Here is a 27,476-nt window from a genome sequence, read left to right as displayed (position 1 = left end):
GATGAATTTGGTACAGTCCACAAAGGGGCGGCTATAAATTTGGGATGCTCCACAAAGAATGGATATGAAATTGGTACGTTCCACAAAAGTGGGGGGGGGTAATGAATTTGGTACATTCCACAAACCGGGATGGGGGCTATGAATTTGGTACATGCCACAAAAGAGCGGCTATGAATTTGGTATGCTCCACAAAGGGGGGGTATGAATTTGGTACATTCACATTCCACAAAGGGGGGTATGAATTTGGTATGCTCCACAAAGGGGGGGTATGAATTTGGTACATTCACATTCCACAAAGGGGGTATGAATTCGGTACATTCCACAAACGGGGGGATGAAATTGGTACATTCCACAAAGAGATGGCGCGAACATTTCCGTTCGGGGCAGACCCATTTCCTGCTTCGAACGTCAATTTCTGCAAGCCGTTGGCTGGCGTCACTTCCGGTGAGGGCGAAGAATCCTGTGAAACGTCGGTGCAGGGACTTCCGCTCTGTGGCCGGAAACCCGACCCCCCTCCTCCCTCACCTCCGTACAGTTTCCGCTAGGGGCGGCCGCAGCCTCCGTGTCGTCACTTCCGCCCTGGGCCCAGACCGGGGCGGCCCTCGGCTCCTGTGTCCCCAGCGGGAGGAGGAGGCGGGCGGAGGTGAGTGCGGGGGGGTTTCTGTGAGACCCACCGTAATTATCCCTCCCCCCAACCGCGGGGAGAGAGACACCCCCCGTCAGCGGGCCCCGCCCCGCCCCGGCAGAGACCCCGCATCCGAGAGCCGCTCCCGCACACGGGGGGGCGACACCCCCGGCCCCAGGAGAGGCGCCCCCCCCACCCACCCACCCCGACAGCCCGGCCCCTCCCCTGGTTCCAGGAGCGAGATCCCCTCCCCCCATTCCAGGAGAGACCCCTCCCACTGCCTCACAGTCATGGGAAACCCCTCCCCCCCCAACAATCAGGGCAACAGTTGCCTCCCCCAGAAACACCCCCCCCCCCAGCAGGGCAGCAGGCGTCATCCGAGCACTGGCGGGAGTCACGGATTCGCTGCTTCCAAATAAATGGTACCTCCGCCCCCCCATCCCATCCCCCCTTACCAGTTCCACCTCCGTCTTTCACACAGCCCCAGCGATCAACTGCAATAAACTCCCTGCCCTTCCCCCCTACACTAATTGCAATGCTGAGAAATAGCATCCCTAGAGCAGCGGCTCTCAACCTTTCCAGACGATTGTACCCCTTTCAGGAGTCTGATTTCTCTTGCCTGCTCCCAGGTTACACCTCACTTAAAAACGACTTGTTCACAAAATCAGACATGAAAATACAGAAGTGTTGCAGCCCCTAGCACTGAAAAATTGCCAACTTTCCTCATTTTTACCATATAATTGTAAAATAAATCAATTGGGCTATAAATATTGTACTTACATTTCAGTGTATAGTCTATAGAGCAGTAGAAATAAGTCATGGTCTGTATGAAACTTTAGTTTGTACTGACTTTGCTAGTGCTTTTTATGTAGCCTGTTGCAAAACAAGGCAACTATCGAGATGAGTTAATGGAAGATCTCTGCATACCCCTGACTCAATATAGTGAGTCCACCTTGCTAGTTCTTTCCCAGCAACTGCAGAGGCCCCCCCAGTCTCCACCACAAGTGCCCTTCACTCAATTAAACAGAAATCACTTTAAAAAAACCCAAAATCTGTTCTGGTAACACCCACTTAACTCAAATGCCCAGTCAACAGGTAGGAGGGAAGTTCGGTGTTAAAGATTTGTCGCTTGGTGTAAACTGTTCTGCCATTAATAGTCTCTTGTGAGGAAAAAATTAGGGTAAATAAAACCAGGATTTCTAAATAAAATTATTTTATTTTACCCCGCTAACTCCCTTTGCAAGCTGCCTTCTTCATAAAGAAGCAGTTTTAAGAAAGAGCAGAAACCCAGTTAATTTTGTCCTTCCCTGGTGGCTTCAAAATCTGTGCTATGGAGGCAGAAAAGCGTATCGTGAATTACACCTTGGATAGGAAGTGGGTAGAGCACTGGACTGGGAATCAGAACTCAGGTCTCCTGCTCCTGGCTCTGCCGCTGACTTTGGACAAGTCAGATTCCCTGGCTGCTCCTTCATTTCCACCTTCTTTCCTGTCTAGTTAGACTGTAAACTCTTCAGGTCAGGGACTGGCTCTTATGATCTCTTTGTACCAGGGTCCCTGATCTCTAGGTGTTAGCATAATAAATAATAACAAACTTCCCCCTAAGGCCTTAATGTAAGGGGGAAATTGTGAGCACTCAGGGGCAGGGGCATGTTGTGTAGCATTTGTCTGTACAATGCCACCTTTATTCTTAATAGGCTATCTCAAAGGGAAATAGTAAGGTTAGCGAGACTCGTAAGTGTAGGGCTGGAAGGGACCTCAAAAAATCATCAAGTCCAGCCCCCTGTGCTGAGGCAGGGCCAAGTTAACCTCCTAGACCGTCCCTGACGGGGTTATCCAACCTGGCCTTAGAAACTTCCAGTCATGGGGACTCCACAACCTCCTTTGGAGGCCTGTTCCAGAACTTAACTGCCCTCCTCATTCAGGTTTTCTAGTATCTAACGTAAATCTCCCTTGAAGCAGACTAAGCCCATTACTTCTTGTCCTTTCTTCAGTGAACATGGAGAACAATTGATCACATTTATAACAGCCCTTAACATTAGCAGGTCCCCCTTCTGTTTTCTCGTCTCAAGACTAAACAGGCTGAGTTTTTTTTAACCTTTCCTCATTGGCCAGGTTTTCTGAACCCTTTATCGTTTTCTCTTATAACTTGTCCACTTCATTCCCAAAGTGTGCTCAGAATTATACACAATACTCCATCTGAGGCCTCATCAGTGCCGAGTCGAGCAGGACAATCACCTTCCATGTCTTACATATGACACTCATGTTAATGCAATCCAAGAAGCAATCTCTTGGGCTCTGGGCATTTGGGGATAGCTGTTCCAGGATTCCCACGGTGCACTAGTCAATGGATGGACAAAAAGATTGATTTCTCTTCAGTGTCTTTGGGTGGTAATTAAGATCTAGTTCTTACTGTCAGTTGTTGGCTGCGTGTGTTCTCTCTGTGTGCTCTACTGACTGGCCAGGTAGATGGCAGAGCAGATCTCCATCGAACTGCCCAAAAAGACCACAGACTAAGGTGCTTGCCCAGGTGTATTGCCGACAAAGCACGGTACTAGCACCCCATAGACTCTACAGGAATACTACTATATGTACACCCATGACAAAGGACCAGCTCAGTCAGTGTCGGGTCTTACCACTGCCCCCTAGGCCGGACAAAGGGTAAAGGCGAGGTACCTCAACTTTTATGGACTGAGACACCAGACAAAACACCTCCCTTTCATCACTTCTGTCAAACCATCTTGTGCCCAGCTGGGGTGTCCCTGTGCTGGCCTGCTGGAATGTGTTTACATATTCAGTGTGTTTTAGCGGTGCCAACTGTACTTGTGCCAAGTTTATGTACCGGACAATGAATTTGCCGGCAAGCATCTGCTTTATGCCAGGGCCTGCCTTTTGCTCATAGCATAACTTTTCCTGGCTTTGGTTCAGGCCCCAGGTCTTCCACCAGGCCCATGCTTCAGGCTCTGTCTTCCTACTATAGTCCCCCTCCTTTTAGCTTTTTCTGGGGAGGATGTTTACCCATCATCCGGGAAAAGCATAATGCATGAGCTTTGGATGGCCCAGAGGGCTAAAGGCTGCTACATGGCCACCTTACATTAACATCCACACATTCATGCCTTGTCTGTCCTTTGGCCTGCACATTCCCTTGATTAGATTTTCATTTGCGGTGTCCTTAGTCCCCTATAGTGGGCCTGGGAATTGGTCCAGGACTTTGGTTAAGGAATATAGTTTTAGGCATTATTACAATGTGTCCCATAGTGCTATGTGTATGAGGAATAAAACAGAAATTTGGAGTAGTGACATCACAAGTGAGGTCTTCGTGTATACATTTTTTGTAATCAGTTACTACACAGTACTGCCCATCCATGTCATAGGTTACCCTTCCCCAGTGGTGACATCCAGCAGTAAGTTTCATTGGGCAGGAAACAGGAGCGGCTCGCTTTTCTGTATCATTCATTTGGCCTGAATTATCGTGACTACACACTGGAGTTGTGATATCAGCAATGTCCCTGGCATAACAAGCCACGGTGCAATGCTCTATAGGTTTGCCTTGCTGTGTGGTACACCAGTAGTTGACGTAGATCCAGTTGTTCCTTCTAAATGCTGTCTTCCAGATAAATTGATTACTGTCCATTAAGTAGGTTTCAGAGTAGCAGCCATGTTAGTCTGTATCCGCAAAAAGAAAAGGAGAACTTGTGACATCTTAGAGCAGGGGTAGGCAACCTATTCAGCACACAAGCTGATTTTCAGTGGCACTTACGCTGCCCGGGACCTGGACACTGGTCCGGGGGGCTCTGCATTTTAATTTAATTTTAAATAAAGCGCCTTAAACATTTTAAAAACCTTATTTACTTTACATACAACAATAGTTTAGTTATATATTAAAGACTTATAGAAAGAGACCTTCCAAAAATGTTAAAATGTATGACTGGCACACGAAACCTTAAATTTGAGTGAATAAATGAAAACTCGGCACAGCACTTCTGAAAGGGGCACACTGACCCCTGCCTTAGAGACTAACACATTTATTTGAGCATAAGCTTTTGTGGGCTACAGCCCACTACCGGACGCATAGAATGGAACATATAGTGAGGAGATATATATACATACAGAGAACATGAAAAGGTGGGACTTCCCCAACCAACTCTAAGAGGCTAATTAATTAAGATGAACTGTTGTCAGCCGGAGGGGAAAAAAAATGTTTTGTAGTGATAATCAAGATGGCCCATTACAGACAGTTTGACAAGAAGCTGTGAGGATACTTAACATGGGAAATAGATTCAGTATGTTTAATGGCTCAGCCATTCCCAGTCTCTATTTAAGCCTAAATTGATAGTATTTAGTTTGCATATTAATTCAAGTTCAGCAGTTTCTAGTTGGAGTCTGTTTTTGAAGCTTTTCTGTTGCAAAATTGCCATCTTTAAATCTGTTACTGAATGGCCAGAGAGGTTGACGTGTTCTCCTACTGGTTTTTGAATGTTATGATTCCTGAGGTTGGATTTGTGTCCATTTATTCTTTTGTGTAGAGACTATCCGGTTTGGCCAATGTACATGGCAGAGGGGCATTGCTGGCACATGATGGCATATATCACATTGGTAGATGTGCAGGTGAATGAGCCCCTGATGCCGTGGCTGATGTGATTCGGTCCTATGATGGTGTCACTTGAATAGACACGTGGACAGAGTTTTTCCATTAAGTATGTTATCAAGTATTGCTGTGTCAGGGATTTAATATTGGAACAAGATTATATTAAATAACATGTGCATCCGTTAGGATGCAGTGTCACTGACCCCAAATTATGACTGGTGCTAACAGGGAATTTGTCCATATGACTTGTCGTATTTCCAGTTCATTGTTTTTGTTATACACTGAGCACAAAGCTAGTTACCTGTGAATTACTAATAAAGTCAGGCAATATTCTCTTCTTTTTTTTTTATGTTCTCTAATGAGTTGATTATGGAAGTTGTTATGTAAATCTCATAAGCAGTATAAATCATTTCTTTACCAATTTGTTTTTTTTCCCCTTGCTTTCATATTGTTTGCTGCCATTAGTTTGTTAATTTTCACTTGTGTTTGCTTAAAACGTTTAGCAGCGTCATGCACATTGTAAGTGGTGTAACTGTTTCTTCAGTAGCTAGGCCCTTAATATCATGAATTAGTTTCTGCTGCCTAGTGGTCAAAATAGTTAATGTTTTGTTAAATATATATTTTTTCATGTTGTCCCTGTTCCAAATTGGTCTCCAGAGTCAAACAATCTCGAAATGCAACCCATAATTCCCTCTAGATTTTGGAGTCTCGTATTTTAAGAGATTCCAGACTGCTGAATCGTCTCTTACCCAACCCCTAAGTCTTGTGCACATTCCTGATAAGATGCTAGTATTATCAATTAACAAAGTATATGGCAATAACACAGTTTGCTTTTACACAATAAAACCACAGGCTCATGAATTCACTTTTCTCAGTAAGATAGTTACATGACAGTTAGACCTGGTCCAATTTGTTGATTCTAGCTGATTGCCTTCTTAATTGTCCATATATGTAGACTGAGGTGTATTTGACCCGTCTGTTATTTATAAAGCACTTTGTTTTTCTTTCTTGATGCCCCGGGGCTTTCTTCACTGTGCATTGATATCTTCTGGAATCTTTGCTCAGTGGGATGCACCCTTAAACAGTTCAAGTTGGGTAACATAGCAAAGATTTGTTCACTTGTACATTTCTCGTGTTTTCAATAACCCAAATTTAATACACAGATTAACTTTGTTTGTTTACACTGTGACCAAGTCTTTTATAACACAAGCGATGCGTTTGTTGTTTTTCCCAGTTCTTTAGCACAAATAGACCTGTTTTAGATACTTTTGCTGTTGTTGCATAGACGTTCCTTTTTATTTAATGAGTGCATTACCAATTTTTTCATAATATAATGCTTGACTGCTAAAATGAGTGCTAACAGTCTTCTGTGAGAAGGTGTATGGCTCTCCCCTGCTAAGCGCTTTGTTTTAGCAAAAGTTAGTAACAGAATTTTTACCAAGCTTTTTAGAGTTAATTTGCTTGCCATCTCAATTCCACCTTTGTTAACTGTTTGAAAGCATAAACTTTACTAACCACTACTCCCCTTCAGTATAATATAAAAGAGTATAAAAATTAAACCAAAAATGAATTTTAAATGCAGGTCTGTGCAGGGTATAAAGCTTTCATGATGCTTGATTGTATTTGGGAGAGACAGGTAGAAACCTGGTGAAATTGTTTGGTTAGCTTTAATGCTTTGCAACATAACCAGGCATGATATATATTGTTATATTTTTTTTGACATTTTTGCTATGGCGTTCTTATAACTATATTTCAATGTTTAATAATGGTGAAAACAAGTTTATAAAAACCCAAACAAGAAATTGACATTATGTTAAGGCTACCTTTACGTTAATGTTGAGGTTTCCCCTTATGTTTTTTCCTTTGAATAGAAAAAAAATCTATGATGAATAAAAGATCCATTTTTTTGTTTGCAATTTCATTATTTGTTGGGGCACAAATATATGTACATATATTTAAAACTGAGGCCTTTTTGAGCTTTGCAAAAAATAAAAATTGGTGGTCTGATGGTTATCCCACCATAATATTAAAAGTGTGGCACCACTTATAAAAAAGTATAAAATTGACTTTTGTTGCAACAAAATTAAAACAAAACACTTACAACACACAGCACAGGACAGCATATGTGACATACAGGACAAACTTACAATTAAAGGTGAATGGTGCCGGAATTGTATTAATAACTATACAAGATAAGGTGTTAAGAGGGATAGCTCAGTGGTTTGACCATTGGCCAGCTAAACCGAGGGTTGTGAGTTCAATCCTTGAGGGGGCCACTTAGGAATCTGGGGAAAAATCTGTCAGAGACAGTACTTGGTCCTGCTGTGAAGGCAGGGGACTGGACTCGATGTCCTTTCAAGGTCCCTTCCAGTTCTATGAGATCGATATATCTCCATATAATATTAACGCAATGCATGTTAGAAAAGAAACAGGTAAACAGAAGTTAAACATTTAAATAAGCAAATTATATTTTTTAAACTTTTAATAAGAATTGATAAAAATGTATATTTGCCCACTTTGATAGGCATTTTTCATTATTTTTATATTTTATTTTAAAAACTCTGCAATATGGAAATAAGGAAAACCCATGTTTCAAATATTAGTCAGTGGTTAGGATTAGAAGCAGAGTCTGCATTTCTGTTGCTTGGCAATCATATCTTTAAGAAAGTTAGGAGTAATTCCAGCTGTTGCATCCCTGAAGGGTTAAAATAATTAATTCGCTGGGCTTATTTAGAATACAGTTTTTACCTTCTCTTCTCTTTGTTTTGTTTTCAGTTGCTTCCTCTTTTTCAGCGATGGAGGTGTCTGTAATAACTATAACTTTTAAAACAAAGAGAGGGCAGAAGTGAAGAGAGGCGGAGGGAGGTGGGGGAGGAGCAACCTAGGAAGGGAGGGAGACCGGACCTGAACCAAGAGAGATCAATTAAGTCCGTGAGGTCATTTTAAAGTACAGGCGGCAGCAGCAAGTTTAGCAAACAGAGGATATAAAGGAAAACTAAGGGGTATGTACAAATATTTGCGAGAGACGATTACATCATTGGCTGTGGGCGACGAGTGGGGCTCAGTGGGTTGAAGCCGTTGGGAACCCGCACTCCGCGTTTGTATCCGGGCTCTGAGAGGAGAATGGGGGGTCTTTTTCTGCTCTTCCAAAACCTGAATTTGTTCCCCCAGTGTCTGTTGCTTCTGTCTGCCTGCCAGATGGATTGCAGGAGCGCCTTTCTCTGCTGCCCCGAACCGTTTCTGGGCAACTCCATGCATTCATGCTACGATTCCAGTTGTTAACCCTCACCCTCTCAGTTTTTCCCTTTGAAATTCTTTTGTATCCACTTCCCAGCGATCATGTCGCTTGAGGCAGTGGTTTTCAAACTTTTTTTCTGGGGACCCAGATGAAGAAAATTGTTGATGCCTGCGACCCAACGGAGCTGGGGATGAGAGGTTTGGGGTGTGCTAGGGGCTCAGGGCTGGGGCACAGGGTTGGAGTGGGGGTGGTGAGGGCTGCAGGGTGGTACTGGGAAAGAGGGGTTCAGGGTGTGTGGGGGGCTCTGGGCTGTAGCAGGGGGTTGGGGTGCGGGATGGGGTCAGGGCTCTGGGCTGGGGGTGCAGGTTCGGAGGTGGGGCCCAGGAGGAAGGGTTTGGGGTGCAGGAAGGGGTTCCAGGTTTGGGGGGGCTCAGGGCTGGGAATTGGGGCGCAGACTCCCGGTCAGCAGTGCAGCCGGGGGGTGCAGAGGCAGGCTTCCCGCCTGTCCTGGCACCGTGACCCGCACTGCGCCCCGGAAGCAGCCAGCATCAGTTCCGGCTCCTAGGCAGAAGCGTGCCCGCAGGCACCCCCCCACTCAGTTACCGGCCAATGGGAGCGCGGAGCCGGTGCTCAGGGTGGGGGCAGCGCGCGGAGCCCCATAGCCTCCTGCCTAGGGGCCGGACCCGCTGCTGGCCACTTCCAGGGCGCAGCACGGTGTTGGAAAAGGTAGGCACTAGCCTGTCAGCACTGCCAACAGGACTTTTAACATCCCGGTCAGCCGTGCTGACCAGAGCAAGGCCACCCAGCGCCTGACATGCCGTGACCCAGTAGTGGGTCGCAACCCCTGGTTTGAAAAACACTGTTTTAAGGTGCTCTGTTTACCGTACTGTTTTCTCCTGATTTACCAGTGCAGTGAAAGGATTGGAGTACTTGGGGCACCTTAGAGACTAACAAATTTATTTGAGCATAAGCTTTCGTGGGCTACAGCTCACTTCATCGGCTGCATGGAGTGGAACATATAGTGAGGAGATATATATACGTACAGAGAACATGAAAAGGTGGGACTTGCCCAACCAACTCTAAGAGGCTAATTAATGAAGATGAACCGTTGTCAGCAAAAAAACTTTTGTAGTGATAATCAAGATGCCCCATTACAGACAGTTTGACAGGAAGCTGTGAGGATACTTAACATAGGAAATAGATTCAATGTGTGTAATGGCTCAGCCATTTCCAGTCTCTGTTTAAGCCTAAATTGATAGTATCTAGTTTGCATATTAATTCAAGTTCAGCAGTTTCTCGTTGGAGTCTGTTTTTGAAGTTTTTCTGTTGCAAAATTGCCACCTTTCAATCTGTTACTGAACGGCCAGAGAGGTTGAAGGATTGTTTGCTACTTTTTCCTCCTGTGCACTTACTTGGTCATTCCCAATGTCTCCAATGCGGCACCCGTTCCAGTCTTTCCATGCTCCAGCTTTTAATTGTGCTCCGAGCACCTTTTTCCATTTCTGGCCCAATTCTTCAAGCACTAACTAAGTACCTGAAGCCCGTTGTCGCCCACAAGACTCCTAACGAGGGGACGGCACTTTTCTTTTTTTGCAGATTTTCTACAGCTGTTTCCAATGTTCTGTTCTGTTCCTGTGCTTTCCTGTTGCTTTTGCAGCTTCTTTTCACTCTCTTTTGGTTTCTGCTACTTGCCCCGCCAGTTCTGGGGCATGTTGTCTTAACCATTTAACAGCCGTGGTCATGGTTGTTATTTTGTAAAGCCTTGGTCTCTGCCATCGCTTTACGTATTCCAGGCCACGTTTCCCCCACTGTCTTTTTTGAACTCACGTGGACCTCCGTAGCTTGCCACCCAGCGCGTCCATACTTCATATAACTCTGGGGATTGGAAGGGAGGGTGTAGGAGGGCAGAGCACTCGCCGGCGCGGTGCCTCCTGCTGGTTGGTCTGGGAATTAGCTCTTCCAGCTTCGCAGCGCTTCCTGCTGGCCAGTGTCTCCCTTGCTGCCGCCTGCTTCTCCCTTTTCTCCGCCACACTTTAGTTCAGGCCTCCCGGCCCGTGGTGCCCCTTTGCTCGGGCACTGCCCCCTGGCAGTACCCCACATTCAGGAGTCCTCCCCTCCCTGGGGAACCCCAATCCCCCTAAGCCCACCTTGCCTCAGGGGCAAACTGTAGTCTGAAATGGCCGCTCATCATTGGCAAGGAGCTTTGGACCTGCTGCCTTTTCCTGGTCTGGCTGCCCCGCTGCAGCCTCAGTACCCCCACAGGCCCTTTTAGCACGGCCTCAGCCTGGGGACTCGCCTGGCCAGAGCTCCCCAGCTCGGCCTGTCCTTCCCCAGCACTGCTGTATTTGAAATACCCTTCTCTAGCAGCAGCCGGGGCCTTCCCACTCCACCACTGGCGGGAGCTCCCAGCCCTTTTATCGGGGCCAGCTGGACCCTAATTGGGTGTGGCCACACCTGCGACTGCCAACCCAATCAGCCGCCCTCGGCTGCTTTCAGCCCCAGCCCTCTCCAAGGGCTGGCTTTTAACCCTCTCCGAGCCGGAGTGGGGTGATCGCCCCGCTACAGAGGGGATAAGGGGATTCCCTAGCTCGGGGGTTTCTGCCATGTTAGATCGTGATCCCTACAGCGGGCAGCTCGCCTACTTACCAAATCAGCGGTCGGGGTCACCAGTGTTGTCAGTTGTTGGCTGCGTGTGTGTTCTCTCTGTGCTCCAGCCAGGTCAACGGCACAGCAGACTTCCATCGAACTGCCTGGAAAGACCACAGACTTGGCTTAGTGGCAGTAAAACTGGCCAAGCGCCTTGGCCAACAAAGCAGGGTTCTGGCACTCCGTACGCTCTACAGGAGCTTTACTACCTGTACGCCCGTGACAATGGACCAGCTCATCGGTGGCAGGGCTTCCCACTGCCCCCTAGGCCAGACAAAGGGTTACGCCGAGATCCCGCAACGTGTATAGATTTAGTGTTTATAGACAATCTGAGATAAACAACTTAGGTGGTGTTTTATGACACGTTTGCTACCTCCCCTTGTACCTTTCTCCTGCTTCAGACAAAACATCCCTATTCACCACCCGTCTTTGTCCTTTATTCCTCATGTTCCAGACAAAACACTCCTCTTCATCACTTCTGTCAAACCATCTTGTGCCAGGCTGGGGTGTCCCTTTGCTGGCCTGCTGGAATGTGTTCATATATTCAGTGCGTTTTAGCAGTGCCGGCCGTACTTGTGCCAAGTTCATGTGCCGGACAGTGAACTTGCCGGCAAGCATCTGCTTTTTGACAGGGTCTGCCTTTTGCAGCTTATCTTTTCCTGACTTTGGTTCCAGCCACAGGTCTTGCACCGTGCTCAAGCTTCAGGCTCTGCCTTCCTACCACCATTCCGATACCTCACAACACGCCGGCCTTCAAATGCTTTGACCAATCCAGGCTGGCAATTCCCAAGCCTCCGGCGCTTTGATTGGTCTGTTGATGTGAAGGGAGCCTAAGAAAATTTGTGATTCTTGGAGAGCGAGGCAATAAAATCCTCTCTTGACAGCCCCCGCTAATTGAGAGCGCCATCCGAGGGGGAACCATCCCACAGGTGCCCAGAGGTTGAGACGAGGTCGGATCATCCCTCGAGCCCCCCAGACGGAGGCAGGATTTTAGAATGACATTCACACCATGATTTCAGTTTGGGAAGAGGGGGGCTGTAGAGGGACTGGACTGAGGGCCTTAAAATGGCGAGTGGGGGGAACGTTCACGGTGGTGATCTGGTGGATCTCCGTCAAACACTTGGGGCTTCCAGAGTAGCGTAAGGGAGTGAAATTCAATCGGATTTGGCTACCACCTCGCTTACGCTGTCTTGGAAACCCCAACCTCAATATTGAGCTGGTTGGTGGGCTCAGAGTAGCTGTGGAGGTCTCACCGAGGTAGGGATGTCAACTTGGGGAGGGAGACTGGCTGGCGGATGGTATACAGGCCCTTTTTCCTCTAGGGGACACCAGCTCTGGTCTGGCCCCACAGTGAAAGGACTGGAGGACTGTTGGCCGAGGGAGATGGTGGAGAACGGGACCTTTCCCCTCTAGGGGGCGCTGGCTACAGCCTAGTCTGAGGTCAGTCGTGACTGAAAGGGCCTTCCCGTTTGACAGGTGTTGTGCATTCATGAGACTGGTTGGTGGATATCAGTCAGACCTCTGCCAGGGCATCGGAAAACAGCAGCCCCTTTGCTACTCACTAGCTCCCTTGTTAGGAAACTTAGCAAAGGGTCAGGGAGTGAATGGGCCACAGAGATTGCACATCCTTCTTACACACAGGAGCCGTGATCCCAGTCCTGCCTGCACTAACCACTAGACCCTTCTTCCCTCCCAGAGCCAGGGATAGAACGCAGGCCCTGCTCCGACCATTGGACTCCACTCCTTTGAGTTTAGTGGCATATGTTTTTATAACGAAAACCTCCCCTTTTATTTCAGCGTGGAGCAGCCCCAAACGTGTTTAATTCGCAGAAGCTATTTCCAAAACCCATTTCAGTGATCACTGATTTTTTTTTTTATAACTCCTTTTCTAAAAGGCTAGTGGGGTGGCTGAAAGAAATGGAAAGTAGTACATTGAAAATGATCTGTCTTGGGCCCCTGTGCCTATAGTACTTGAGCACCTCACAATTTGTTATGTATTTATTTTCACAGTGTCCCTGTTTTCCCGTTCTATAAATGGGGAAACTGAGGCACAGAGACTAAGCAGCTTGCCACGTTCACACAGGGCTCTATGGCAGAGCCAGTAAGTGAACCCAGAACTCCCTGACCCTAGGCCAGCACCTTAACCCCCGGACCATGATAAAACTGACGGAAGGAAATACTATATTTTGCACAGCCAGCCTGTGGAACTTATTGCCTCAGGAATCGCTGAGGTGAAGAGCTAGGGGAATTCTAAACAGGTTTGCAATTTAGGTGGGTAATAAAAAATTTAGGTGGGTAAAAAAAAAATTACCCCTCTTTGACCTGAGCTGTTAGCTGGCATTCCAGCTCTGCAGGTGGTTACCATTAGGAGGAGAAATTGGTGATGGAGTAGGTGTTTCTTTGATGCAGTCCCTGTTTATTTACAAATTCTTGTTTCCCTGAACACAGGGGGGAATCAAACAGGGAAACACTCTCTTTGTTCACAATTCCAAGCCCCTCTCCTGCCAGCACCCTGCCCAAAAGCGCTCTCTGGGCTTTTTCGTAGGGTCACATTCCCGCTGTTTTTTTCTGGCAGGCCTGAGCTTTCTTAGAAACATAGTAATGTAGGGCTGAAAGGGACCTCGAGAAGTCATCTACTTCACCCCCCCACCCTACTGAGACAAGATGGAGCATAGCCTGTTCTTGCTGCCTTCTCTGTCAGCTTCTCTGCTCTTTCTGCTGCTTCTCTCACAGACACACACAGCTCCTTCTGTCCTCTCCACCACTTAACTCACCTAAGCACATGTTATCCCATCGTTGGCCACTGGAGGGGTGGTCTCTTGTGTCTTCCTCTGAAGCATCTGATGCTCGGTCCGGTTGGAGATGGGATATTGTGATAAAAGACCCCCTGATCCACTTTTCTATGTCCATAAGTAGGTATCAGCAAAACCCCCAAGATGTTTCTAAAGCAGTCTGGGTATAAATCTCTTTTTTAGGTGGATCGGGTTTGACTTGCTTCGGATCTGTGATAAAATCCGACCAGTTCTCCAGTCTTCCATTGAGACTTCCAGGGTAAACAGGACTTGAATTTCTAATTGTGGGATGGGAGGTGAGGGGAAGAAATTAGTTTAGCCTTTTCAGGCCTTCACTGTGCATCGCAAAGGAGCAACAGTACCCAACTTTATTTCCTCCTCAGCTGGGGGATCAGGGCGTCAGCCACTGCCACTTCTGGGGTGGTGCCTCAGAGCTGAACACATGTATAACGCAGGAGTGCTCTGGGGACCGTTGACAATCATGTAATGTTTGAGCTCCTTGTTACGGAATTGTTTCCCGTACAACATCCATGTTTCCGCACTCTGTGCCCTCAGCTCACCGCTGCCCAGCTTGGGGGAGAGGGCGCCGCTTGCCCAGAGACATCTACGGAGTGTGTTGGGATCGGCTGCTGGCTCGTCGCTGCCGCCTGCTGCGAATGCTCAACCCATTCTTGTGGAGTGAAACCAAAAAGTGAGTAGGATCTTCTCTCTCCTCCCGACTGTTTGGTGAAAGGTCCCGTGTCCCATTCCACACACCCCCAAGCCAGTCAGTCCCTCTGTGCAAGGGGCCGGATCAGAGCTGTCTCCCCCTGGAGGGGAAAGACCCCCATACCCCATTCCCACACAGCGATTCCCCCTTGTCTTGCAGGTACCATGGCTACCACTAACCCCCTGGAGAACCTGCAGGTGGAGGCCAGCTGCTCCGTCTGCCTGGAGTACCTGAAGGACCCGGTCATCATTGACTGCGGCCACAACTTCTGCCGGGTCTGCATCACCCGCTGGTGGGAGGAGCTGAACCGGGACTTCCCCTGCCCCGTCTGCCGCAAGACCTTCCGCCACCGCACCCTCAAGCCCAACCGGCAGCTGGGCAACATGGTGGAGATCGCCAAGCAGCTGCAGGCCACCAAGCGCAAGGTGCGGGACGAGAGCTTGTGCGGGAAGCACAACGAGGTGCTCAACCTCTTCTGCAAGGAGGACCAGGAGGCCGTCTGCCTGGTGTGCGAGATCTCCCACGACCACCGCTCCCACACCGTGGTGCCCCTGGACGACGCCTCCCTGGAGTACAAGGTGGGAGGCTGTCCAAGAGGTGCCACCCGGCCCTTTCCCCAGGGCCGGTGCCCTACAGTTCATGAGCTGGAGAAGGTCTCCCGGGGTCCCTCATCCGCTTTCACTCACCCTCATCCAGTGAGGATGCAGAGCTGGTCGTCCTCCAGTGCCTTCCCACAATGCCGCCTGTGTCCCTGGAAGGACAGACAAGTTCTCCCACAATTCACTGGGAAAGAACCAGCTCAGATTGCCGCAGGGCTGAGATCCAGGGGCTGTGCCCCCAGAAGTCCTAGTGATGCGCACAGGGGAGCGAGCGCAGCACCAATGGGATCTAGTGGGTGAGGGCCGGGAGCCAGGACTTCTGGGTTCTGTCCCCAGCTCTGTGAGGAGAGTAGACCCTAGTGGTTAGATGAGGGATGACTGAGACTAGACTGTCCACAGGGGTCTGGGTTGTCCTCTGGCCTTGACTGTGCCTCCCAGCAGCCGTAAGCCCTTTCCCTTGCTATAGTGCCACCCATGGCCCATCTAACTGCCAGGGAACTGACCATCTGGTTACTGTTGCTTTGAGCCTGACTCTTGTGGCCAGATCCAGCTTGTTAAATGTTCTTTGTCCTCCCAGGAGAAGCTGCAGCAGTGTCTGGAGCCACTGGAACGGAAGCTGCAGGACATCGCCCACTGCAAATCCCAGGAGGAGAAGAAACCTGGAGAGCTGAAGGCAGGTGGCAGGGGCTCAGGGGTTTGCTCTGTCACCTGCGGCTGGGTCGTCGGTCAGATGTGCTGATCCAGCCATGAGTGGCGGAGCTGGGTTGGGCAGGGTCCCGGCTTGGATGGGAGACCTGCGGGAGGCCTCAGTAGGGGGCGCTCTCCCCTCGCACTCAGTGCTGGCTCTCAATGCCCCAGCTCGCGGGTGCCATGCTGCTGGAAGGGCCACCTTTGAGACATGTAGACCCTGCTTGTGTGAGAGGAGTGAAGATCTCCTGTCGCTTATCTCAGGAGTCAGAGCACTGACCCGGGGGTCCAAATCCCAACTCGGGGGGCTCCGTTCTGCCTCCCTGAGCCCCCTGCACTCTTGTTTCAGGGGGATACGAGGCTCCCCTTTGCATCCTCCCCCACGCTATCCTGTGGCTTTGCCTTGTGGTGTCACAGCCGCCACGCCACGCCCCAGAGGTGGCTGCATTTTGACAGCCAGTGGAGCAATCTACATATACGCTCTGCAAAGAGAATAACCGTCTCTGCCCACCTATAGAGAGACCCCTCCCAGGTTCCCACTATGCTCAGCTCTTCTCTGTTCATCTCTGTGGAGACATGCCACACAAATGCACCTGGGATAATCCCTCTAGTTGGCTCTGGGGCAACACCAACACCTGGGACCCCAGGTCTGGGGAACCCCTCCCATCCTGAAACCCCCTGCTCCCTTCCTCTGTAGCCAGATCTGGGGAGACTCCCTGTTCTGCCTCTCTGTGGCCAGATATGGGGGAGACCTGTGCTCATCCCTTGCCCCAAGGGGCAGTGCCCATCCTGGCTTTCCCCATGCCTGACTCCAGGTTGGTCCTCCCCTCTCCCCGCCACTGCAGAGAAAGGTGGAGAGCCGTCGGCAGCTGATTGTGAGCGAGTTCGAGGAGCTGCACCAGTTCCTGGAGGAGGAGCAGCAGGTGCTGCTCCGGCGGCTGGAGGAGGAGGAGAAGGAGATCCTGCAGAAGCTGAAGGACAACGTGGCCCGGCTGTCGGACCAGCGCCTCTCCCTCAACCAGCTCATCACCGAGATCGAGGAGAAGTGCCTGCAGTCAGGCATCGAGATGCTCAAGGTGAGGAGCCCTGAGGGGCATCCTCTTTTCCTGGCCCTTAGGTTGGTACCCAGCGAGACGTGGCTGAATCCCTGGGCAAACGCATGGATTTCCATCCTACCCACAGAGCTTGCTCCAGAGAGACTCAAAATGGCACCTCTGTCTGGAGTTTCCAGAGCGGGGGAGTTGAGGGGCTTCTGTCCTCAAGAGCTTCCTCCCAAGCCGTTTCCAGCTCTTAAGGCTGGAAGTAGCAGCCAGAATTCCCATCCGATCCCTGGAGCTCCCACCCAGGAGTCTCCCGAGGGGCACTGTTGGACATCTCCACGCGGATATGGATGAAGCTCCAGCTCCGTCCAAGGAGGCACCCAGAATTTCCATCCTGTCCCAAAAGTTTCTTCCGGGGCCTGTTCTGAGCTTGCTTCTCAGATACCAGGCTGGCATTTAGCCACCTCTGCCTTGGAGCTTCCTGTCAAGGGACCGGCCACCTCCTTCGGCCTTGTCTGCCCCTAGTACAGAGACCGTTCTACTGGCTGCAAGTGCTCGCACCAGGGTAGCTTATTCCACTTCGGCAAAGTGAAATAAGTTAGACTGGTCTCAGCCTCCACCTCATCCCGGCATAACTCTGTCAGTAAAGTCACACACACACCCCCAACCAGCATAGCTATTCTACAAGTGTAGACCAGGCTTTGGCCATCAGGAGGTCCCACTTGGATGGGTCAGCATGACTATGTTGGGAGGAGGGAGGTTTAGGGACCTCTCTCTCTCAAGAGCTACTTCCCAACTCCTTGGTCTGCTCTGCTCCTTAGAGGTGCCCCACTAAGGATCTTAGCAGGGCTCCAGCTGGAGCTCTGGCCAGATCCAGAGGAGGCCCTCGTATCTCCCAGGCTTCCTCAACGTGTGGGGGAAAACTGGCCCCTGAGATGCCGTTGTGTGCAGATGTGCGAAGAGCCGAGACAGTCCGCTGCTGAGCCACGAGCTCTGTGGTTGAGCCACTGCCCATCAAGGAGACTGTCATGCCGGGGGAAGGTCTGGGAGACCCGTTGCTTGCTGGAGACGTCTCAAACCAGGACGGGCCAGAACGCTGGGGAACTGGCTGTAGGGGGCCAACCCTGGCCGCCTTTTGGTACTGGGCGAGATGGGCCCTGATTGGGGCATCTTCAGATCTGATGGGCAAAGCACTGAGGGACAGGACATAGGAGATAATCCTGGAATAGGCAGTGGATGGGCCTTGATGGGGCATCTCTCTGGGGAGCAGGCTATGGGAAACCTATCCCACCCTGGGATTTGGGCAGCTCGGATACTGCCTGACCGATTCCTGGAACCTCCCATGATCCGCTTCTTTTCTCCCCCTGCAGGACATAAAGAGCACCCTGGAAAGGTAAGGCCTCCGTTCCCCGGCCCTCCCCCTGGGAGCAGAAGACAGCACCGCCCAACCCCCTGCACTCAAAGGGGAAAGGATCTGACCAGGGCAGGGGCCTATTGGGTGGGTCAGAGCGGCAGGAAAGGACAAACAACTGAGCCAACCCGTGTCTTGGACCAGACTATGAGAGTGGGGTCCAGTGGCTTAGCGCGGGGGTGGGGCTGGGACTCAGGACTCCTGGGTTCCATCCCTGGCTCTGGAAGGGGAGTGGGGTCTAGTGGTTAGAACAGGGGAAGGGGGGACTCGGAGTCAGGACTCCTAGATTCTGCTGCTGGCTCGGTCCATTGTTCGGCTTCTCCGTGCCTCAGTTTCCCCTTCCTAGCCCTGTGTCTTGGGCACAGGCAGGGTTTGTGAGGCAAGATAAGTGTCCCTGAAATGCCCCATGTTAACAGCCTTGCCCATCCTCTCAGAGTGCCAGGAGGATAACTACGGTACAGGCCATGCGGCGCTCAGATACGACGGGCAGACAGGTACTTTGGATAGGGTAGGCCGGGGCTCTGGCCCCATGGGCCACTGTCCTGGGAGCTCAGATGCAGCTGATGTGGTGCTAGCTGTGTGTCGCCCCCTTCAGGTGTGAGACGGTGCAGGCCATGGAACTGGCCTTGGTCCCCATCGAGCTGGAGAAGAATTTCTGCAGCTTCCCCCGGCAGTACTTTGTCTTGCGCAAGATCATCAAGAGACTGATCGGTGAGTGGGGCTGCCAAGGGCTCTGGCCTGGGTGGGGTCCCCTCCTTCCCTGGCCCTGGGGGGCTGGTCCCTCTCCCACCCTGTTTGCCAGAGAACATACAGGGCGTGGAAACCCTGCTGGCTCTGGAGGTGTAGGTGCCTCGGTTAGCGAGAACTGGGAGGGGTGGAATGAGCGCGACCCCTCTCCCAGTGCAATGGGGGTCATGGGGGGGGTGGAAAGGGTGCTGTGGGGAAGGAGGGCCATGGGAGTGGGGTGGGGAGTCACGAGGCTGAGAGCATGGTGGCACTGGTTTGGAGGAGGTTGGGGGATCAGTTGGGTTGATTTGGAGGGAGGGGTGGGGCAGGCACGAAGGGGATTTGGGAAGGGTTGGCAGTGGGGTTGGTTGGGAGGGGGTGTGGCGGGTTGAGCGGGGGGTTGGTTGGGGGTGTGGCTGGCACGGGGTGGATTTGGGAAGGCGGTGGCAGTGGGGTTGGTGGTTGGGAGGGGGTGTGGGCCTGGCACAGGCGGGATTCGGGAAGGGAGTGGCAGTGGGGTCTTGGTTGGGAGGGGTGTGGCAGGGTGAGTGTGGGGGTCTTTGTTGGGGGGGTGTGGGGGTGGCAGGGGGGGGATTCGGGAAGGGGGTGGGAGTGGGGTTGGTGGTTGGGAGAGGTGAATGGGGTGTTATTTGGGAGGGGTGTGGTGGGGTGAGTGAGGGGCTCAGTTGGGAGTGGTTGTGGGGCTGGCATTGGGGGGGATTCGGAAAGGGGTGACAGTGGGGTGGGGTGAGGGGAGGATTTGAGAAAGGGGTGACAGTGGGGTTGGGTGAGGGTGAGTGGGGTTCGGTTTGGAGGGGGTCGGGAAGGGGTGGCAGTGGGATTGGGTGAGCAGTGAGTGGGGGTTCGGTTTGGAGGGGGGATTCGGGAAGGGGTGACAGTCGGGTTGGGAGAGGGGTGAGGGGAGGATTTGAGGAAGGGGTGGCAGTGGGGTTGAGGGATGAGTGGGGTTTGGTTTGGAGGGATTCGGGAAGGGGTGGCAGTGGGGTTGGATTGAGGGATGAGTGGGGTTTGGTTTGGAGGGGATTCGGGAAGGGGTGGCAGTGGGGTTGAGGGTGAGTGGGGTTTGGCTTGGAGGGGATTCGGGAAGGGGTGGCAGTGGGGTTGGGAGAGGGGTGAGGGAGGATTTGAGGAAGGGGTGGCAGTGGGGTTGAGGATGAGTGGGGTTTGGTTTGGAGGGGGGATTCGGGAAGGGGTGGCAGTGGGGTTGAGGGATGAGTGGGGGTTTGGTTTGGAGGGGGGATTCGGGAAGGGGTGGCAGTGGGGTTGGGAGAGGGGTGAGGGGAGGATTTGAGGAAGGGGTGGCAGTGGGGTTGAGGGATGAGTGGGGGTTTGGTTTGGAGGGGGATTCGGGAAGGAAGGGGTGGCAGTGGGGTTGAGGGATGAGTGGGGGTTTGGTTTGGAGGGGGGATTCGGGAAGGGGTGGCAGTGGGGTTGAGGGGTGAGTGGGGGTTTGGCTTGGAGGGGGGATTCGGGAAGGGGTGGCAGTGGGGTTGGGAGAGGGGTGAGGGGAGGATTTGAGGAAGGGGTGGCAGTGGGGTTGAGGGGTGAGTGGGGGTTCTGTTTGGAGGGGGGATTCGGGAAGGGATGGCAGTGGGATTGATGAGTGTGGGGCGACCCCTAGGGCAATATGGAGTGGGGCAAAGGACTGACCACCCGGCCCCTCACCCCCTCCAGGAGACGTGACCCTGGACCCTGAGACAGCCCACCCCAACCTGGTGCTGTCCGAGGACCGCAAGAGCGTGAAGTTTGTGGACACGCGGCTGCGGGACCTGCCCGACACCCCGCGCCGCTTCACCATCTACCCCTGCGTCCTGGCGACCGAGGGCTTCACCTCGGGCCGCCACTACTGGGAGGTGGAGGTGGGCGACAAGACGCACTGGGCCCTGGGCGTCTGCAAGGACTCGGTGAGCCGCAAGGGCGAACTCATGGCCCTGCCCGAGACGGGCTACTGGCGAGTGCGGCTGTGGAACGGCGACAAGTACGCGGCCACCACCACCCCCTTCACCCCGCTGCACCTCCCCGTCAAGCCCAAGCGGGTGGGCGTCTTCCTGGACTACGAGGCCGGGCGGGTGTCCTTCTACAACGTGACCGACCGCTCCCACATCTACACCTTCACGGACACCTTCACCGAGAAGATCTGGCCCCTCTTCTACCCGGGCATCCGCGCCGGACGCAAGAACGCCGCCCCCCTCGTCATCCGCACCCCCACGGACTGGGAGTGACGGGGCCGGAGGCCGCTCGCGCCAGCCTCCTTGCGGACTGGGGCTAGGCAGGGGGCTCGGGTCTGATTTCTGCTGTTCACCCGCATGCCCTGACTGTGATGAGCGCCGTGGCTTTTACCGCCCTCCTGGAGACCCTGCCTGCCTGTGGGCCGGGAGGGCTGGGGCAGGGCCGGACATGGATTACCGAAGGCCCCACCCCTCCCCACAGACTGGGAGGGGCACCTTGTTGGCCGTGCCCTGATTTAGTCCAACCCTCATGCGTTGGGCTTTGCAGCCCCCTGCCGTGCACGCTGGAACCAGCCATGAAGGAACTGCTCCGTTCCATTTCCGCCCCCGCCGTCCAGCCAGCCTTCCTCGACAGGCGGCTAGATCCCGTTTTGGCCCCCCGCGTGGGCCAGGCGTGGGGGGATCTCACAGCTCTCTGACGCCGCTGCCTTTCCAGGCTGTGAGGGACGACCCCCACCACCCTCATCTCTCCACCTAACACGGGCCAGCTCAGCACAGACATCAGACATCAGACTCCAGTGCAGTCCCGAAGGACAAGACCCTGGGTTCCCCCCTTGGGCAGGAGCTCCCTCCCCCCCCCCACCCAGGAGTGGGGGGACCCTGCCGTTCAGGGGGATCTGGACCCAGGGACTAGTAAATTTCCCTCACTAGGTTAAACCCATGGGGATCTCTCTTGAGTGTCTAGATGGTAAAAAGTCACTATGGACTGCAGCGGGAGAGGAAGAGGTGCGGGGGGTGGGAATCTGATTAGAATTGGGGGAGACAGGCTGCAAAGGACTGTGGGGGTGTCAGCAGCTCTTTCTGAGGGGCATTGCATAAACGGGGATCCAACAGATTTATGGGGTGGCCCCTCCCTCAAAATCACTCTGTTCCCTCCATGATGTGGCCCTATCTCCCTCTCTGGAATGGACTCAAGGGGGCGGATCCGTGCTTGTGTGGCTGGGTTCTCAGTCCCGGAGTCACTGTGATCCTGGGCTCCTCTCACACTTGTCTCCTGATTTTGTGGGGCGGGGGGAGGAGGGGGGGCAGCTGTTGTTTCCACCCAGCTCCCATGAAAATGCATCACATTGGACTGGCCAAGGTGAGTCCTTGGGAGAGGCAGTGGACTTGAGGGAGAGAATCCTTGGCCTTGTACGACCCAAGTTTATTCCCTTTCTGGAGCAGAGCAGGCAGGGTGAGGCCCAGTCGATTAGGTCTGGGGAGTCAGGACTCCTGGCTTCATTCCCAGCTCTGGGTGGGGAGTAATGTGTCCAGTAGAGCGGCGGGGCAGGGTGTCAGGACTCCTGGGTTCTGTGCCCTGCTCTAGGAGGGCATACTGGTACCTACCACGCTAGATGAACCGTCAGCCTGATCTGGTGCCGGCAGAGAGGCGGCGTAGCAGACTAGATGGATGAATGGGTACCCAGGAAAGGAGCATGTTGAGCCTTGTTTCTCAGTGTTCCAGGTTGCCTGAGGGGGCATGACCCCTCGGTTTCTTGATAGTGCCGTATCTTCTTGGGAAATCACCTGTCACCCTTGTCTAGGCCAGAGGAAATGTTTAGGACTGACCAACTCCTGTTCCTTTGGGCTGAGTCCTCCCCCTCGCTCTGGGGTGAACTCTGTGGAAGGCCCGTTACAGTTCCTCACCGCCGATTGGGATTTGTTTGTGGCAGGGGTGGAAGTCGTTGGATTCACCCGATCATCTGTTCTACCCTGTGTTACACAGGAACGCCGATGAGTGAATAGGCTACAGAGACTGAACTCCCCTCTGCTTCCTCAATGAGAGGGTGAATTTTACCCAGTAGCCTCCATTCTGGGAATACCAGATCTTGCACGGTTCCCAGCCCCTCCCATTCCACCCCACTGCAGCAGCTTTGAAAATGCGTCTCCATGCTTTCTTTGCCCTCTGCCGCTCGCTCTTCAGTAACCCATGATCTATTTTTAACATGAAATAATTGCGTGTGTGTCTTTTGAAGAAAAGAAAAAGCGAGGAAATAACTTCTGAGCAATGAAGAACTCCGTTAAAGCAAGGAAGTAGGCTGGGGCACCCAAAAAACTATGTCACAACGCAGTTACGGTTGGAAATCAACTGTCAAAACTGGCCCTGTCTCCTCCCTGAGTTGTCTCGGTGACACGTGAGGTTTTCATTCTCCAGCGAGCTGGTTTCTTCCCTGACTCGTGTGTCGTTTTCAGATGTCAGCTGGGAGATTAGAAGAGCCAATCTTCAGCCCTGATTGGCTCAAGAAGTGGCCGCGAGGGGAATTAAATAGGACTTTCCACCAGGGGCTGTTTGGATGAGGAGAGTCCAGACCTCATGTTCCCTGCCGTTGCCGAGTGGTGGCACATTGGTCTCGCATGATCTCCGCTTTTGGCACTTAACAGTTAAGTCCCCTGAGGATTGAAATGCTTTAGTCTAAAGTCTTTGGACTCTATACAAGGGTAGCTGGGTGTGTTGATGTTGCCCATATTTACAGGTCAGAAATCTCCATCGCCGTTCCGGGACTAACTGCATCTCTTGCTCCTTTTCTGAGCTGAGCGCAGCCCCACCGGCCCTCGAGCCCTTCCCTTTCCTGGGGTGGGATTCCCCGATTCTCCCACTCTCAGCCTGCTTCCCGGGCTCCGGCACCCCAAGAATCAGCTCTGCTTCTCTGGCAGGCCCTACGGAAGTTGGCCCGTAGGTTCAATCTGTTGGACGCCTTGACCCGAAACCAAAGGATTGATTGATTGTTAACAGTAGGAACAAAGCACAGCAAGAGAGAAACGGATTTTAGAACAGCAACCGGCCTTACAGGCAAAACTCACAGTGGTGGGAACTTATTTGCGGACAGTAAACATTACGCCCTGGATACCACATGGTGAGCTACTTAAATTATCGCAGGCCGCTCCAGATCTGTCCCCCTTTGAGTCTGGGTTCAGGCCTTTGAAGCCCCCTCAACATAAATGCCGACCCAGCCAAAGGTTTCTACTTTTCAGTCCAGCTGGCGGCAGCCGCATGGGAGCCGACAGCCGGGAGTTGAAGCAAGACAGATTCCGAGTGGAGGCAAGGTGTGGATTTTCCACAGAACGGGCTAGTCACTCTCGGAGCTGCTTCCGAAGGGAGGGTCTCTATCGCTGGGAGTCTTTAGCAAGACTGGGTTAGTGTTTCGAGAACGTATGGCCAAGCCTGATTACTATGCAGTGGAACACTCTCGCCTGGGTTACGCAGGAGCCGATGATTATTTGTATTTCAATAGTAGCTAGTTCCCAGCTGAGATCAGGACCACGTTGTGCTGTGCGCTGTGTGCCCATGTGTAGTCAGAGATGCTCCTTGCCTCAAAAAGCTTCCAATCTAAACGGTCTGGCTCAGGTGAGACTTCCTGAAATGCAGCCACCTCTGGGTAACAGCTGCCCAGCAAATTGGCAAAAGATGTGCTCACCCAGCACTGAGATGCAGCCACCTCTGGGGCGGAGCAGCTCTTTAGGAGTGCAGATTTTGCAGGAGCTGGGACGGAGGGCTCAGATCCTGACTCATGGCGGATGGGGAAGTATCAAGGATTCATTCATGACCAGGAGGGGTCAGAGCCTCATTGGGGAGATGCTTTTCTGCCCCAGGCAGAGAGGGGCAGGGTGGCACCTCGGAAGGCTCCGTATTTGAGTAGCTGTGTGTGAAGGAGGGGTGAGAGGGGCACCGCTTGTAATGCATTAACTAGCTGTGTGTGTAACTAGTGGCCCGGGACAGGGACTGGCTGGCTCAGGGCAGGGGAGGATGAGACGCAGCGCCTTTCCCCATTAGTTTGGGTGGGTAGCTGGCTCGGGGGGAGCGGGGCGAGGGGAATGGTACACAGGACCTTTCCCCTCTAGGGGGCGCCTGTTTCCATCTGACCCCATTTTCACACAGGGCAGAAGTGTGTCCCACTTGGTGCACCCATGTGTGTAATGAGCTGGTGGGTCTCAGCAGAGAAGGTGCCTTGATCCCCACCTGCCCTGACACGCCCCAGTGCCAGCCACCTCAGCAGGAAGGCCAATGAAGGGGCCCCAGCTCCCCCCATCACCCAGAGGGGGATCCCTGCAGGGGTGGGGCTGTGACTCGTCAGCAGGGGGTGTTCTGTGGTGGGGGGCTCACTCCCTGCTCCTGTCCTCTTTGGGGGGGATTACAAAGTCGCTGCCTCTGCACCCCTGGAATGTGGGGGCAATTGTCTGCGCTGCGGTCTGTCCCAGCTGGCCGGGCAAGAACCTGTCTCTGTGGCTTGTATCGTATAATGGCCTGCAACTTGTCATCAATAAACCATCAATTTTCTTAGACTCCCTGGTGTATTCGGCTCTTCCTCACTGTGCACTGAGCACCAGCACGGAGGGGAGTGGGTTCGAGGGGAGGCTGGGAGTCAGGACTCCTGGGTTCTATCCCAGGCTCTGGGAGGGGAGTGGGGTCTAGTGCTAAGTTCCCTGTAAGCTGTGCGGCTGGGTGACAGCCCAGCAGGCTATCAAGTGCCGCGCAGTTCACTGCTGTGTGATGCTCCTGACCTCTGCCTTGGAGCTGCTCCCGGGGGCCTCCCGCTTGCTGTGCAGAGTGGGGAAGGGGAGAGGGGTGCAGATGTCAGAATGTCCCCCTGCCCCTGTACCCCGTCTCCAGAGCGGGGGGACAGGATGGGACGGAGGGAGCTTGTTGGCAGCTGCTGCTGTGTCTGAATTGCTGAGCTACTTAAAAGGGCAGCGTACTTAAAGGGGTAACACACGTCTCTCTCTCTCTCTCACACACACACACACACACACACACACACACACACACAGAGTGTGTGTCCGTCACACTCACCCCCCAACACATATTTGTGGTGGTGGTACTTCTTTCAAAGTGTATTATTTTATTTTTTTTGACTGGTCTGTGCATTTCATATTTTTTATTTCTCTTACGCTTAAATTTAATTCTTTGAGTAGTGAGTACAAATGCCTGACCTGTCCTGGCAGGATCAGTTATCCCTATGGTAACTTATCTATTGTATCTCGGTTCTTGGTTTCTGCTGGTGGTGCCCATCCGCACGCCACCTCGATATTGTGCACATAACAAAATTCATTCCGCACACGGATGGAAAAAATTAGCGGGACCATTGGTCTAGCAGTTAGAGGTGGGGGTGCTGGGAATCAGGATTGATGCTGGTCGGCGAACAGCCTGAAGCCCCAGAGAGAAGACATCTTGCTCTGGAGACCAGAAGAGTAGCCCAGAGCTACTTGAGAACCCCAGGTTGGCCAGGGCTCTGTAGCAGAGGGCACACTCTGCTGCCACCTGCTGGTGAGCAAAGGGAAACAGCTGGCATGGAGCAAGCCTCATTTGCATTTTAATTAGGGTTATGGTTGATATTGGAGCGAAAGTTCTGTTTCCATGAAGCTTTCGGGGGAACCTGATTCAGATTCACCCTGGAATTTGTGCTCAGAACCAGACAGGAAGAGCCAGCCCCACACCAAGAGAACCAAGTGGTTCGAGTCTGTAGAAGTTTTGATACCATCCTCATCACTGTAGTATCTGAGCATCTCCCAATAGTGCGTTAAGCCAGGTGTCTGCGCATCCGTCACGTGGGGTTTGGTCTCTTGTCCTCTACCCAGAGGAGGACGGATGCTGTGGAGCATCTTGTTTCAGTAGCAACTTCAGATCTACCCGCTGCTGTGTGTTTGCTAGAGAAGGCCCAGCTGAAGAACTAGATGGTGCTTGTAGGGAGAAACGGGCGGAAGTTTGGGATGGGCCTCGGTTCTTGGGGAAGTTCAGTAGGGCACATGGCTGCGATGTGGATGACCCAGTTTCAAATCTTTGCTCTCAATCAGGTGTGCAGGGGTCTCTCTCTCTCTCCTGACAAGTGGTAACAAAACCAGGAGGGTTCTGTGGAAAGTGTCTCTTTCACAGAAGCAGCATTTTGTGATGGAAAGAGGTTTAGATGCGGAAATTCCAGTCAGCTCTACTCAGGACTCCTGGGTTCTATCCCTTGCTCTGGGAGGGGTGTGGGGCCTAGTAGGTTAGAGCAGGGGAGGCTGGGAGCCAGGACTCTACCCTGGCCAGAGGTGGGATAGATCCTGATGAGCCCACGCTAATGAGGACAAACACTTTGATCTCACAGTTAATGGGATCGGCTTGATCGGCGTGGGAGGCTGTTTGCGAATATGGGGGAGGCAGTTCAACCAATGCTGACCCTAGTGCGGCACTAGGGGGCGCTGTGCTGCAGGGTAG

General features: G+C 52.4%; 1 protein-coding gene across 4 annotated transcripts; it reads left to right on the top strand.

Moving 5' to 3' along the window:
• The first annotated feature begins 472 nt into the window (after positions 1-472).
• On the top strand, positions 473-25,567 carry LOC120383456 (E3 ubiquitin-protein ligase TRIM39-like). 4 transcript variants are annotated; one of them, XM_039501612.1, is made up of 9 exons: positions 473-643; positions 14,070-14,145; positions 14,442-14,577; positions 14,755-15,173; positions 15,772-15,867; positions 16,727-16,957; positions 18,292-18,314; positions 18,928-19,043; positions 20,754-25,567. In XM_039501612.1, exons 4-9 carry the CDS (start codon positions 14,760-14,762, stop codon positions 21,299-21,301), a joined length of 1,428 nt encoding a protein of 475 aa, XP_039357546.1. In that variant the 5' UTR covers positions 473-643; positions 14,070-14,145; positions 14,442-14,577; positions 14,755-14,759; the 3' UTR covers positions 21,302-25,567. The 4 variants fall into 4 exon arrangements, with proteins under 4 accessions (XP_039357546.1, XP_039357545.1, XP_039357547.1 ...); XM_039501610.1 differs by lacking the exon at positions 473-643 and adding an exon at positions 9,499-9,506; XM_039501611.1 differs by lacking the exon at positions 14,070-14,145.
• The last annotated feature ends 1,909 nt before the right edge of the window (positions 25,568-27,476 follow it).

This window comes from Mauremys reevesii, linkage group 15 (assembly GCF_016161935.1).
Source record: "Mauremys reevesii isolate NIE-2019 linkage group 15, ASM1616193v1, whole genome shotgun sequence".
Classification (NCBI taxonomy): domain Eukaryota; kingdom Metazoa; phylum Chordata; order Testudines; family Geoemydidae; genus Mauremys; species Mauremys reevesii.
Note: the sequence above shows the minus strand (reverse complement) of the source record. Positions and strands in the feature narration are given on the sequence as shown.